This window comes from Colossoma macropomum, unplaced genomic scaffold (genome assembly GCF_904425465.1).
Source record: "Colossoma macropomum unplaced genomic scaffold, Colossoma_macropomum, whole genome shotgun sequence".
NCBI classification, from domain to species: domain Eukaryota; kingdom Metazoa; phylum Chordata; class Actinopteri; order Characiformes; family Serrasalmidae; genus Colossoma; species Colossoma macropomum.
Window position 1 is genome coordinate 20,951,965 of NW_023494789.1, and position 15,497 is coordinate 20,967,461.

Here is a 15,497-nt window from a genome sequence, read left to right on the forward strand (position 1 = left end):
GTGCCCCAATTTTATTTATTGCAACTTGAAAGGAGGAGGATTGCTGAGTCAGGAGTGATGCAAGTCACCATATGAAGACTCAAGTAATAATTTAAAGGTCAGATTTTGTGGGAGTTTTGGACCACATCATTGGTCTTTACATTCAACTTTGCCGACTCAAAAAGAAATTCCAGCTCGATGTTTAGGTCTCAATTGCAAAATCAACATTATGTTGAAAGATGACAATAGTAGATAATTCACTTACATCCTTGGAGAGCACGGCCAAATCTTGCTTCTCCACCAAAAGTGCAGTTTGTGGTATAATAGTTAACCATCATAGACATGCTTTAAAGTCCCAGGTAACACAATGAATATATTGTATACTAAATAGGTAATGGACACCATCCATAGTATAATGACCATAAAATACCAAGGTTTCTGTTGCAAAGCAGTTTGTTTTTTAGGTTTTTATTTCTATTTTATGCACATTTTTTTGTTTAGACCAGACTGTTAACTGCAGTGGACTGGAAGATTCACATTATTTTAAAAGAACTGTTTAAAATCCAAAAATAAAAATACAAAGAAATTCTGGAAATGTGCTTTCTGTCTGGTTTTAATGCTGATTTAAATATATGATATTGGAATATATTCAGAAAATATGATTTTGAATTTTACAGACCAGCCCTACTTAGGAATCAGGAGGAATTCATTACCCTTTCATGTAAAAGGCAAGTTCCCAACCCTGCTCTAGTACACTCCTCAGCTCAGGAGGGGCTTGTTAATTAGCTGCTAAATTCAATCAGGTGTGTTGGTAGCAGGGAAAACATTAAAACGTGCAAGAGGTTGCTCCACAACCAGGGCTGGGAATCATCGGTGTAACATCTTTTTGTGAGGTAGCTTTTAGTGCAGGGGTTCCCAATCCCAGTCCTGGTGACCCCTCATAAGTTGAATAAGGTACACTCAAAATGCCCATAGTGTGGGATCCTCAGTTTAGTAGTAAACGCTTCAGACATCTGGTTCCTATCATCACCACTGTGAACAATTCTGTGAACAAATCAGTAAAATTCCCATTTAATAACTCAATTCCCCAAAAAGTTGGGATGGTATGTAAAATGTTAATAAAACCAGACAGCAAGGGTTAGAACATTCTGTTTGATCTGACTGAAAACATTACAAAAACAATATTTGATGTTTTGCCTTATGAACTTCATTGTTGTGTAAATATATCAAATTTTCCACTGTGTTAGATCACCTTTTCTTATAACAGCACTTCATATTTTTTACAAACTGAAGACAAGAAGTGATCCAGTTTTGAAAGTGGGATTTTTTGCCATTCTTCTGCTATACAAGTCTTCAGCTTCACTGATGCATTTTAAGCTTAATTATATGCCACACTTTTTCAGTGGGAGACAGTTCTGGGCTGCAGACAGGCTAATAATTAATTTGTAATAACTGTGTATCTCCAAGGCTAACACAACAAAGAACAATGCAAATTCATGAAATATGTCTATTTGTTTTCACTTTCTTTGGCTTGGTTGGGTGGAGAGAGAAATGTGGGGGTTACATTTTTGAAAGAATTGTGTAACATATATGAAAATACTTTTTATTTATTTGTATCAAACTTATTTTAAAGCAGAATTATTCATCCAGCAGAATTATCTGCTTTTTTATGCTATTATGCTATTGTTTTATGTATGCATTGAACAGGGCAATATGAATTTTTATAACTCTGTGTAGCTTCTTTTAGTTTCTTTCCATGTAGCTTATAATGCCAAGACAGAAAGAAGCAAATGAAAGTATATAAGAGCGCAGAAATTATATTTATTGACTATGTATCAAGTACCCGTATAAATGTGATCACTATACAGTACATAGAGATATTAGTAGAAAAAGGTATGACATTATTTAACTTAAGAAATAATACATAAAACAAACAGTAACACATTTCTTGTAGTAACAATACGTAACATCTGCACTGTTAAATAAGGAATAACTTAGAAGTTACAATTACTGTTTACTTTTATGTGATCCTTTGACATTTACTTTCTCTTCTCTCTTCAGATGCCTGTAATATATACATATATATGATGGTATGATGACAAGTACAATTGCACATCATAATATTAAAGACCGGGGGTGTGTCCATGTTTGTCAACGTGTTGAATGGAAACATGAGCTGTAGTTAAAGATAAACCTCCACGTCCATTTCAGCATGGAATCCAAACATCACTTAATATGTAAGACTGACAGTCTTGCAGACTCATTAATCAATTGGCAACATGAGAGTACAGTAGAGCTTCCAGAGGTTCACAGGAGACACATTCTCACAGCATTAGTGTAGTTCTGTTTCACAGGCCTGTAACAGTTTGGCTCAGGAGGCAACACCCAACAAGAATCCGCCAACAAACCCACTGGACAGCACAATGTTCCTCTTGACAAACTCTGTAGCCTGAAAAACATGAAGAGACATGAAAAACGGGCACTCTGGCCAGAAAGAAAAATGTAACCTTTGCTTCACCTGTTTCCCTACTTGCCCCCTACAGTGGTGCCACATTTTCTGGTTTTAAGATGAGGAAACCCCTCCTTCTGATGATGTATCTTGGAGGTGGGAGGAACCTTTGAAAAACTACAACTGCTTTGGGGCAAATACTTAAAGGTAGGCTGTATGTAGCTGGTGTTACTGCTAGGAATCTAAATATCTCATCTGTGGCTATTCTAATAGACAGGATTTCTGCAGTGGAGGCGTTTACCAGTGGTTGTATTCACATAACGCATGCATTGTAGTGACAATAATGATGGATGAATTAGGATTCAAAACTTTGTATTCTGTCAAACTGATGAGGCGGAGGGATGCAGTGCTGTGCTACATACTATTACATAACATGACTAACACATTAAATTGTCATTTTAGGGCAGACAGCCCCACTAAGAAAACACAAAGTTCAAAGCAGAAATGGCATCGGTCTGATATCAGGCATCATTATGAGGCCAACGCCAGCAGAAATGAATTAATCTGATCCAACCCTGTGACAAATATAGCCCGGAACAACACACACTCACACTGTATCATGTAATGTTAGCAATGTATGTCCTCCTGTGCAGTAGTAGTGGACTGACACGTTTTTCTGCCACTAGCATGAAAGGAAATGATGTTTAATGCGCCACTGCCACATTCCTGTCTCGTGCGATACATGCCACTCTCTGAGCAGAATATGCCACTTACATATTCAACTGTTTGTGGACTTTCTTATACACTGTTCAAATTATCAATGTATTACATGTTTGTGTGATGTGCAACATTTGATGTATACTACGTTGTTAAACGTAACTAACTCCTTTGGGTTTGCAGCTTTAAGCCGATAGTTAGGCTAAGGGGCTAAAGGTAGCTAGCAGTGTAACTGTATACAGCAGAATACGGCAGTTAGTGAAATACAGTGGCTGAAAGGAAAATGCCACTGCTGAGTGAAGTATGCCAGTTAGTGAAATATAGATGCTGTGTGGAATAAGCCAGCAAAGATTGAACGTTAGTGTCTGAGTGGAGTATACCTACCTTGACTAGAATAAACTACCTCATGTCACTCTGCGTTGTTGAGTGACGTGGTGTTTTATTACAAAATGATGATTGTAGGCACCTAAAATTTGGCAATTAATTAAACATTTAAAGACAAAGTTGACTGTGTTTGATCCCAATAAAGGGAATGAAGTAGAGCTGTGGTCATGAACTTGTTGCTGATGGTGTGAATTAGTAAACATTTTTTGTGGAAATACCTTTGCACTTTTTTAAAAATTCATTTCATCTTGTAATTGAGCAGTTGTGTTTAAGACGTGCAATGAGAAGCAAAAATAAGAGCTTAGACCAGCAGTGCAATAACACTGCTTTGCCAAGAACAAAAAATAGTTTTTAATTTGTGTCCTACAATTTTGAGGTGCTTCTCCATGAAACCTATCTTAAAATAAAAACAAAAAAGGAGTGAATTTATATTTGATGGTGTTATGAATATGGATCACCAAGTTACAATTAGAAAATAGACTAAATTTCAGTTCAGGGTTTATTATAAACCATGTAAACTAACAAACTATTTTTCCTGGGGAAAGTCAACTCATGCATGCACGTTTCTATAGGAAATTTTTCAAAGGAAAGCAATGAGCTAATATAGGCTAAAACACAGTTATGTGTTAACCTTTACAACATTACTCTCATTTGTGGTATATCATTCCATGTCATAGGTAAATGTCATAACTCCTTTATAAACATTACTTCCCAGCAAGGAGTCAAAAGAAGACGGACCCAATTCCAAAAAAGTTAAGACAGTCAGTTAAACGCAAATAAAAAGAAAGCTGTGATTTTCAAATCCTGTTTCATCTGCGTTCAATCAGTATAAAGACAAGACATTTAATTTTAATGTTAACTAATTAACTTTGTTTTATTGTTGGGACTGAATGCACCAATTATTGTAGTTTTTCCCAATCATGCTTGACATGAACATTTCAGCTACTCAACAGTCCCATGTGTACCCTGTCATATATTGCGCTTCATAATGCGCCACATGGTTTTAAAGGGAGACACATCTGGTCTGCAGGCAGACTAGTGTAGCACCTGCACTCTCTTACTATGAAGCCATGCTCTTGTAACTCTGCAGAATGTGGCTTAGCACTGTCTTGCTGGCACAAGCAGGAACGTACCTGCAAGACCAAGATATTGTCTAGACAGCACCATATTTTGCTCCAAAATATGTGTGTACCCCTCAGAATCAATGGTGCCTTCACAGATGTGCAAGTTGCCCATGCCCTTGACTTTAAAACATTTCCCCACCATGACAGACCTTGGCTTTTGAACTTTGTGCTGGTAATAGTCAGGATAGTCCTTTTCCTCTTTCGCCCAGATAGCACAACATCCACACATTTATTGGTGGTGAGCCTCGACACATCCTCACTCTTAAATGACTAGTCCTTTCCTGGATGCTCCTTCTATACCCCAGCATGATTGAATCACCTGTTTTTTTTTGTTTTTTTGACATGTAGTGTCTAAAGATGAATAAGAATAAAATGTGGAATGGAAGCTCTGAGGCCTAGGCCCAGTGTCCTGTCACGAACATAAAACACCTTAGAATATGGCACATATATTTTTTGGGAGGGCTAAAGCCCAGGCCCAGGCCAAAGGTACCCAGCTAAATTGCGTCCGAATAAGGATATCTGAGGCATCATTCTGAGGCAAAGGCCAAAACCCTGGATCTAAAACCAATAATTACACTTCGAGAAAATAGTATATCCTAATTTGTCGCCACGGTTGATAAGAAATTCCACTGAAATTAGTAAAGGCCAGGAACAGGCCCAAGACAAGGGTACCCTGCCCAATTGCCTTGAAATAATGAACACAAAGTGTTTGCAATGTTTCTAGTCTTAAATTGTGCCAGTGCCAAAGTTGATTTAACCTCTTATTGACCAGGGTATATTTTGATTTTTCCATCTGAATTTACATGACCAAATCGTAAGGCAAATTATTCAGTAACTGCATGAATTAAATGTACATTTTTATTTTATTTATTTATTTTAAAAGCTCCCCAACCAATTAACAGAGAATGTGTTTTATGATCATACACATATTGCTATCTATTTGACTGGAAAGAAGACAGTTACAGCTCTCATATGACACCCACTTTTTGAATGTAGCTTATGAAATAAGAAAGTTATGAAGAATATGACAAAGTGCGTTTTGGAACCACCGGTGGTCTCAAGGAGTTGAAGAGTGTTTGTGTTGCAGGCATCAGTTTCAGAATGAGCTAATTTGACAAAATATTACACTTTCACAAAAAATTCACAAAATGAACGTCTTTATACTGTTTTTATTTAAATGAAGATCAAAGTGAATTTACAAATCACTGCTTTCTGTTTTTATATGTATTTCACCTACTGTCCCAACCTTTTTGGAATTGCATAGAATAGAATGTTGGAATTCTGGAGGGAATAAAACAGATTAAATGGGTTAGAAAGCTCAGGTGCACATATTCATAATTATGGTACACATTAGTTGATAGGTAATACCTAAAACTGAAAATTTCCATCAAAGATCTGTTTCAAGTGTCTTGTGGAAACTTGTCTGATATTGTTAAAAAGAAAATTGAAATCAAGGGTATATTATGAACTTCAGCAAAAATATGAGCTCTTATATATTTCTGTATTCACATTACTGTATATACTGGCAGTACATCATATGCCCACAACACAATATTTCCACCATAGATCAGGCTCAAACTTCATCGACCCTTGTCAGATACAATAAAATAGAACTTGACGAAGGGTATATAAGCTTTGACAAAGATATTAATATCTATATTTCTGTCACTATATTTTACTAATCACTATAATTTATCTAATCAGCCATGCCATATTCCTACATTTGACTAACTGGCATATTCCACTCAGCAGTGGCATATTTCACAATATTTCACTACAATTCACTAACTAGCAGCGACACATTCTGCTGGGCATATTAATTTAGTAAAATTTTTATCAGACTAGCATTGGCATACTTGGCAGCATTCCCTACGTTTACACTGCTAGCTAGCCTTAGTCCTTCAGTCTAACAATAGGCTTAAAGCTACAAACCAAAAGGAGCTAGTATACCTCAAATGTTTGAGAAATGTCATTTTACACATCACACAAACCTGTAAGACTTTAATAATTTGAACAATGTATGAGAAAGTCCACTAACAGTTGAATATGTGGTATATATTGCACGAGACCGGAATGTGCCAGTGACACGTTAAACATCATTTCCTTTCACGCCATTGGCAGAAAAACGTAACATGCCAGTCCTCTGAATGCTGATACCCCTTTTCCTTCTGTGGCGTAGTGAAGCAGTTGAGCTTAATAGCCTACTTTTAGGTGCTTGTCTTAGGTGATTTTAATTTGAAAGCTTAAAATAATTTTGGATCAGTATCAGCTGATCTTCAAGCTTTTAACACTGGTGGTGGAAAAGGCAAAAGTGGTATTGTGCCATCTCTCATTAAAAAAACAACAGTGAAAGGTGAAAGGAGAGCAAGCAGACTTCAGAACTTATGGTTGTTTGGATGGTCCTAATTCGGTCCTAAAGTCGAACTTAAAACAAGTGGTAAACTCAGGTAAGTTCCATGTTGCCCAAGTTTACAATATGTGACATTGTCATCCAGTGCACTCTTAGATACCAAGCAAAGACAGTAAATCAAGCTGGCAAACAAAGATAATGGTAAATATACCAATGATCTGATAATAATTCAGAAAGCAACAACAAACTGCAGCATTCCTGCCTGACTTGCAGTGAGCAATTATGCTTTTACAGAGAGCAAGGCTCATTTCAACAATATTTGCCTGAGAAATGTATCATATGCCGATGACCAAAACAAACACAAACAAATGGTTGTTTGCTTAACAACTTTTGGAGTTAACAAAGTCCATGCAAATGCACCGTAAGTCAGAACACCTGTATAATTTACGACCAAAACACTTTTGTTGTTTCACCAACAGAGGGCGCTGTTACTGATTGTGTGGTATTCCATGCCAGAGGCTGGAAAGTTAACATTTATCTGAAAAGCTTGATTTAAAGCTGTTTTATATAAATCTAAATGTAAAATATGAATTTTCCAGATTTTTTAAATACCCAGTCTCTAGAAGACTCTACATCCATAAGTGAACAGCACACCTCTTTAGTTGTACCATTTAGTTATACCAAAACAGACTGAGCTAATTGCTGCTGCAGCTTTTATAAACCATGATAAACCTTAAACAGTGATGAGCATCAACATGTTCAAAGACTGCACTTCTTACTTTTTATCTGTTTCAAATGCAAAAAACATGACAAGACCATGACCAAAACGAAAAGAATGCAGCAAACAACAGTAACTTTACATCCTCTTCTACTTTCAAACACAAATATGGTATTAACTGAAAGAAATTCCCTATTTATTTCACAGAGTTGCTGCACAAAAATCAAATTCAATGATTCTTAAAATTCTTAAATAAACAGTGACATTTCTATATTGATGTCTATTTTATTCAGATTGATTGAGAATCAAATATGGATATATGCTTTGAGGTATATGCATAATTCACACCCTAGAAAAAATTAGGAGACAAAGGTAATTCTTATATACAGAAATGTGAGAATTCAAAGAACCAATTGAATGCTAAAATGGTTCTTTGCATGATTGAATGGTTCTCTATGATTGAAAACCTGTTATATATAGTTGCTTTAAAAAAGTTTCAAAAACGGTTCTATATAGCAGCAAAAAATTTTCTTCTATTGTTATGAGTCATCAAACCTTTTTTACTCCAGTCTTTAGGCATGTTAGAACTTAAAATCTCTAATAGAAAAATTCAGACATTTACAGAGGTTTGTGAGGTTTTTTAAAATCTATTTTAAAAATTTCTAAAACTTTTGTTCCAAAGACTCATTAGAACCATGTTGCATCCAATGAGCCATGCCTGAGAAATAATTAGTACCAAATCACGCCATGCTTTTGTTATTACTGGCAATAACAGCGACCCTTAATAGTTCATAGGAAACTGATTTTTTATATCATATTTTAAATCAATAAACTGCCATCATGAAGTATTTTTCCTCAAATGAAGGCTACTTGATATAAACTTAATTGCAGGTATGACGCATTGCATGACAAACCTATTTTTGACAAAAAGGCTGATGAAAAATGTGAAATATCAAGAAATACACCTTACCTCCTCAATGAAGGTGTTTATTTCAGGGACTGCTTTGTTGGCCTTCTTCTTCAAATGTCGCTTGGCTTTGTTTACATCTTTCTCCACTTTCTTCCAGTCAACTTGCACATAGCCACTGTGATTTGCAATCTGTATAAGAGCGATGATCTTTTAGAATACATGTTGCAAACTATAGCATAGACAAATTCTATACATGCATATGTATACAGTTGTGTAAAAAAATCAGAACCCACCTTTCGTTTATTTAGTACCAGAAAATTTTATATTTAGTTGTAGTTATAGTAATTTTCTGTTAAGTGCTTTCTGCTTTTTTTGCCCTGATGCTGAAACATTAACAAATGAAAGGCCTTTCTGACTGTCAATTAAATAAATGAAAAACAGGGTCTGACTTTTGCACAGTACTTTAGATATACAATGTGATATGAATGTGAACTGGCAGGTACTCTGGTGCTTTGTACCTGCAGTAAGAGAAACCCTCCACCTACTGCAGTAGCAGCTATTTTCCCCACCCTTTGAAAAAGATATCCAGCGCACCTGAGAATAAGAACCAAAAGAATGATACATGTTTAATTAGTAACATCGAAATTATTTGCTCCAGCTGTTACAAACTGTGATAAACCTCAAGAGGTGATGTGGGTACCTAAAATTGTAGACACACACACATTAATGCATAACATACTATATGATACGCTACATACTATTTGATATAGAATATTCATTATACACACTATATGTCCAAAGGTTTGTAAATTTGTGCATTACTAAACTTTCTTCCTAAATTAAGGATACTAAAAAGTTTGTCCCCCTTTGCTTCTGGGAAGGCTTTACACTAAATATTAAAAGGATTTGATTGCATTCAGCCCTGAGAGCATTATTCAGGATAGGTACTTACATTGGATGATTAGTCCTGGATCTCAAATGCCACTCCAACTTATCCCAGAGATATTGGATAGAGCTCCATTACTCTAGAGAACTCAGTTCCACTGCTCCACAGCCCAAAGCTGGGTGGCTTTATGTAGTGTCCCATTCTAGTTGCAATGCTTTTCTACAGACATTATATAAGCTTTGTGTGTGTCAGCAACCTTGAAGTTGCTGAATTCTCAAATTAGAATAGGTTTCTGGATCTTTTTGGACATCGTGTATACAACATGTATATGTTTAACATCAAGAATGAGTAGCCTAAATATTTTGATCCACAGCATTAACTATAATTTAACGCAGGGGTGTCCAATCCTATCCACAAAGGGCTGGTGTAACTGCAGGTTTTCATTCCAACAAAGCAGAAGATCACCTGATCAGCAGTTTGAAGACTGAAACCAACTGATTAAACCAGTGGAATCAGGTGTGCTCCAGCTTGTTTTGGGTGAAAACCAGCAGCCACATCGGCCCTTTGTGGATACGATAGGACACCCCTGTTTTAATGGAAAATGGACCTTCTTGTCACATTCTAAATCAATAAAATGTCATCAAGCAGTAATTACCATTATTGAGCTTTCAATGGGAGCACTGCAAATCACACACAGAAATAGGTTTTAGTTCATAGCAGGCACGTACCAGCCAGTGACCCCACCCATCATGATCTGAGTGGCCACAGAGTACTTCTCTGCAATAGGGCCAGAGTTACTCCCAAAAACTCTGCTCCACCACTGGTGACTGCGCGCATACTCTGTCAAGTCCACAACCTCATAGGCCTCACCTTCACTGTCTGCATCCCCCTGGCCTTGGAGTGGAAAAGGAGGACAAATCAGTCAACATGTCATCTAAGACACAAAATAACTGTGCATAGTCTCGCAGAGTCAGGGGAAACCTACGCTTCACAAAATGTAGAGCAGCGCTGCCCAAATTGCAGCTTCAGGCCAAAGCTGGCCTACCAGTAAGCTACCCTAACCTCACTGCTTCACCCAATGAGAGAACAAACACATTTTTATACTACCAATATCTTTTTCAATTCTTAGGTTTCTAGAAACAGTTTTGATTTATTTTAGTAATAAAATAAATAAAATAATACAAATTTAATATTGTTCAATTATCTTTTTACAAACTCAAAACCTCCTTGCCTTTTTTGTATACTGCTTTGTCTTTTTGGCCCTCTGCCCACCACAAACATTTGGCCCCTCAAGACTAAAAGTTTAGGAACTCCTGATATAGAGCATCGTTAGTGCTTCCAACATTCTTCTACAAGAAAAGCATCTAGTCAGTTCAGTTTAAACATAAGTGGTTAACGCACCAAAATATAGTTTGGGCATAAGCTAAGCGATTTGGTAAAAGAATATACTCACTATAGACTATAACCCAAAACATACAACAACTTCTGGTGTCCACTGACAGTTAACTTCGCTTCTTTAAAGGAGTATTTTGGGCCAGTACAATTTGCAGACCGGCTTTTTACAAAAAGCTATTCTCTCTAGTAACCTTTAGCTAACGTTAGTTAACTAGCTCATCTGCTTGGCAAAACACCTCAGTCTTTACAGGACAGACATGTCGTGAAGCCAACACTGGACTTCAGCTATTTAGCTGAAAAAACTGCATGTACTCGAAAGCGAATGACTTATATGACAAGCAGCACTCCTGTGTTTAGAAATGCAGCTACCTTATTACGCTAATATTAGTGCCTTCGACAAGTCGAATATGCTACGCTTAGTTAGTCGCGGGGCAGCAGGGGAGAGGATGAACATCAGCAAAACATAATCGGATACATTTGTGATTGTAGAATAAACGGCGAGCTCTTAATAGTGTCAAAAATGTGGTTACAAGCAGACTAAAACATTAACGAGCTAACGCAGCGGTCGCTTAGCCGCGTTTAATTCACACTAACCTTCTCGGTGTTCCGCCATTTTGGGTAACGTTGTATTGGTTACATCATCTTCGTGTCAGATGAGGTTGACAGCTGTGGACACACACACACACACACGCACGCACGCACGCACTCACTCTCTCTCTCTCTCTCTCTCTCTCTCTCTCTCTCTCTCTCTCTCTCTCTCTCTCACACACACACACACACACACACACACACACACCCCTACTGTGTGATGCTTTGCCACGTCAAGGTTTCAAACATTAAGTTGTGTCCGGGTTGTAAACAAAATATATAAAACGCTGCACGTGATTTTCTTATTGCCAAGTGTGCAAAATGAAACGAATGCAGGTTCTTTATTTGAAATGCTATTACACTAGAAGAGCTGCAGGATGCAGCAAGACCCTATTGGCTGACAATAAACTATTTAATAAACTATTTAATAAAGATGCTTTTATACGAGCTTTGAACGAACATCTCTGAATAAGGATGGAATAAGGAACAGGCAGTGACTGAATTTATTTTCTTTAATTTATTTGTAAGTTTTAAATCATAATTTACATTCCCAGTAACGAGAATACTTATACATTTCATGAACTTGACTACAGTAGCTATGATTATTAACGTATAAAATTTTAATATTTAATTATGTTTAGTGTTTTTGTCTTAAATGGAGTTGGATATTTTTTCAATCCTAAACCTTTCCCACTGACTAAACCACTCTACTACTGTTTTTAAGAGTACTGTCTACTTAATAAACACGTGGACTATGGACATACATAAACGGGGCTGTTGATTCAAAGACCATTTTGGGGAAAAATTAATCTAAGGATTGGTCCACAATTTTTTAGGACAAGGCCAGTCACGTGCTCAATTTCACACGTGCTATTGGCTATTGAACGCAGAGAGGGCGTGTCGAATGCGACGGCGTGGGTTCGCCCGTGTGACACAATTACAACAACTTTAATCTGGTGGCAGATAGAAGTTTGAACTTATTTTTAAAAAACTGACCGTTGCAGTTGTGCATGACTAGCCGCTCGTGCACAAACGTCTATTTTCTGCATTTCAAGCGTTGTTGTAAAAATGTGAGAGGAGGGCCAAGTGGAGGATAACTCGTTTCCAGAAGGATTTATAGCTGAATTTCGCCATATTAGGAAAAAGTTTCTAAAATCGCGTTGATTTCGTGTCGCTTTTTGAGCTGCTGGAACTCGCCCTTCGCTCCCTCGGTGCGATTCCATGCAATCGTGCCGAGTGTCGCTCGCCGTCGCTGCCTGCGCTGCTGCTCGAAGCCTCGGCGCTGCTGGTGATGAGGAAAAGAAAATGGCGGCGGGAAAAGCGAGTGAAACCGAGGAGGACTTTCCTAGGCTGACAGCGCAGGAGAGGGACAGTTTGGCTGGAATTGACAGGTTAGAAACGCCGTCTGAAAGGCACCCAAAGTCACTGTCGTTGGCTTTGACATTTTATTCTGCGTTTAGCCATCCAAAAAGCCTCAAACGACATCAATTGATACTGAGCTTTCTGTGTTGTCTTCTCGCTTGCAGCTCACTGTTTGGATTTCTGAGGCTTCATGAAGATGGCGCCAGAACGAAGGCCTTGCTGTTAAAGGTAACGTTAGCTAGCGAGTTGTGTCTAATAAGCAACCTAAGCCGGTCCTTTCTCAAACACGCCATGCACCCTGCATGGAAGCAAGAGTGTAATTTTGCACATTAGCTCTAAATGTAGCCGTTTCATTTAACACGTTTTTTACCACTGCGACGGGAGAACTTTGTCTGATGTGCGCACCCAACTAACGCGTTAGCGACCCTGCGGCTACGCAACGTCCTTATTTTCTCTAAGCAGGCTACATAGCTAGCTAGCTAGCTAACCAGGTAGCCCCGTTTTCTAATGAAACCTAAAAATGACCATTTACACCCTGTGCTTGTTTCGGGTACTAAATTCCCCCGCTGCTCTGGCGACGGATATAGACAAGTTTTTAAGCTCATTGCACGTTCAGGTTTGTAAATTTGTAAGAACAAGCGAAAAAGCTAGCTAGCTTGCTCTTCTTACTATAACGTTACCAAATACATTGCTAGCTGGCTAGCTAGTAAAGCTAACTAACGTTATCTGGCTAACGTTACACGTCTATGCAGTGCGTTTTCCGTTAAATCCTTTGAGTTGGTTTTGTTGGTGTGCAGTCTGAACCCATTTTCCACAACCGTGGCTGCTACGGGACAGTTTAGAAACCTTAAACTGGTCTGCTATTCCTGACACGAACATTTCGCTATTATTGACCTCCACGTAATATCAATAATCCGGCCTGTGTCCGTTGGCTAACATTGACGATGTAATTGTTACGGTTTATTTTTCTATACATAACCAAGTTGCTAGCTTACTGTAACTGATCCCCGTTCACGGATCAGGCTAAATTAGCTCAAGATATATAACGTTAACTAGGTTAAGTGAACACGGGTCGATAGGGCTCAGCAACGCCTTAGATACAGCGCTCCAGTTAATATTTAAAACTGGTGAACGTGTCATAAATTGTGCACCATGCATAAGTTTTACTGTCATTCCTCGGCTGCTTTGCTTTAGTGACAATTGTTGGTCGCCGTTATTAGCTAGCTTAACTCCGCTAGCTAGCTGATGGTGCGTTCATCAGTCCCTGATATGGCTGGGCTAAAACCGTACATCAGCTTTAACACTGCAGACGTGTTTTTTGAACTTTTAACATTTGCCAGTAAGACGTCACGCGCAGTTTGTATCTACTCATATGTCAACTAGTTGAACGGTGTTGAAAAGAGACGCTCATTTGTGTTTGGTAGTAATGGCTGCTTGGGTCGGCCCAAGATGGCGGGGTTGGGAGGAGTGAGAACTATATTGTGGCAAGGGAACCGAGCAACGCTGCAAATGTGAAGCTGGCTTTTCTGCAAAATACTGACTTATCATATACTCTCTTTCATTTGTTTATCACTTGTGGGAACTCTTTCCTTTGCTACGTGCTGCCTACCTCGTGAAACTACCACCCCGTGTTTTGTAGTTTAGCATCAACATGTAGTGAGCATATTCATTTGAGTGAACAAAGGGTACTTTTAGAAAGACATAGCTGTCTCTCAATCTTGCAGTGTTTTTTGGACATTTTCATTTTTAGCAAGAATACTCATTGGCTCCACTTACTTTCACCTGTGATCACAACTCTGTTGTAAACAAAATATGCTTAGTTTATTAACCGACCATTTGGGAATTTTCAGCCTTTTCTGTTGTTTCTTTATATAATTATATATTGTATTGATGTAAAGATAAGATTAATATGGTTGTATTTGTGTCTTGGTGAAGGCAGATGTCCTTTTGTTAAAGTTTGTCTTTTGCCTGTTGTGTTTATGGATTCTTACTTGTCATTTTTGGGTTATGGAGTGTGCTATGCTTTTACATATGCTATTTGTCACTATAATAAAACGTTCTGAGAAGTAGAAATTACAATGTTGTGCTGTCTTGCATGCTTTCAGTGCTACACTGTCAGTCTATCTGTTAATTTAACGCTGTGCCATACAAGTAGCTATAGTAGGTATTGTGGTGCAATCCAGCACTCCCTGCCAGTGGTTTTACATATGTGTATCTTTTTAATAAATCCCTATGGACTAGTATCACAATAGCATTCATAGTACGTAGTACTGTCCAGCTGTATTTATGGGAGGCTTTTAAGAAACCAGTCCCACATTGAGACATGTTGAATTTGCCAAAATGCCGGCAGTACTTGTCCTCTTGCTATAAGTGCTCTGGATGTTAAATTGTTCGCTCTCTGAAGAAACTATTTGATCACTGGAAGTAAGGAGTTTCAAGACATGGTCTGCAAAAAATATATTTTCTGTCTCATTGTAACATTAGTTTTTTTTCCTGAAGCCTTTTTCGAAAAAGTTTTATTAAGAGTTTTGAGTAACTTGTTCAAAAGCAGTCAGCGTGGTGTTGCTTGATTTACAAACGAATATTTAGTGTTAAAAAAGAGGGGTGTTTCTTGTTCATCTTTGCACCCTATAAG

At 37.9% G+C, this 15,497-nt stretch overlaps 2 protein-coding genes across 4 annotated transcripts in view; one reads left to right on the plus strand and one right to left on the minus strand.

Annotated features, from left to right (window-relative positions):
• Window positions 1-1,780: 1,780 nt before the first annotated feature.
• On the minus strand, window positions 1,781-11,649 carry LOC118808104 (FUN14 domain-containing protein 1). 2 transcript variants are annotated; one of them, XM_036570531.1, is made up of 5 exons: window positions 11,507-11,649; window positions 10,246-10,411; window positions 9,150-9,225; window positions 8,692-8,820; window positions 1,781-2,428 (listed from the first exon to the last, which is right to left on the minus strand). In XM_036570531.1, exons 1-5 carry the CDS (start codon window positions 11,523-11,525, stop codon window positions 2,351-2,353), a joined length of 468 nt encoding a protein of 155 aa, XP_036426424.1. In that variant the 5' UTR covers window positions 11,526-11,649; the 3' UTR covers window positions 1,781-2,350. The 2 variants fall into 2 exon arrangements, with proteins under 2 accessions (XP_036426424.1, XP_036426425.1); XM_036570532.1 differs by lacking the exon at window positions 1,781-2,428 and adding an exon at window positions 5,813-5,934.
• A 763-nt stretch (window positions 11,650-12,412) lies between these two features.
• Window positions 12,413-15,497, plus strand: part of kdm6al (lysine (K)-specific demethylase 6A, like) — a 63,975-nt gene continuing 60,890 nt past the window's right edge. The window contains exons 1-2 of one of the 2 annotated variants that reach the window (XM_036570529.1): window positions 12,413-12,891; window positions 13,027-13,090. In XM_036570529.1, coding sequence (XP_036426422.1) covers window positions 12,722-12,891; window positions 13,027-13,090 — 234 coding nt within the window. In that variant the 5' untranslated portion in view covers window positions 12,413-12,721. The remainder of the gene's footprint in view (window positions 12,892-13,026; window positions 13,091-15,497) is intronic. The other variant, XM_036570530.1, reaches the window with a different exon arrangement.

Bases quoted from the DNA above. Each gene is read 5' to 3' on its own strand.
- LOC118808104 (XM_036570531.1), bottom strand. The intron at 8,821-9,149 runs GTACAAAGCACC...GCTCTTATACAG, and splicing joins GAGGGTTTCTCTTACTGCAG to ATTGCAAATCACAGTGGCTA. The intron at 2,429-8,691 runs GTAAGGTGTATT...CATGTTTTTCAG, and splicing joins TAAACACCTTCATTGAGGAG to GCTACAGAGTTTGTCAAGAG.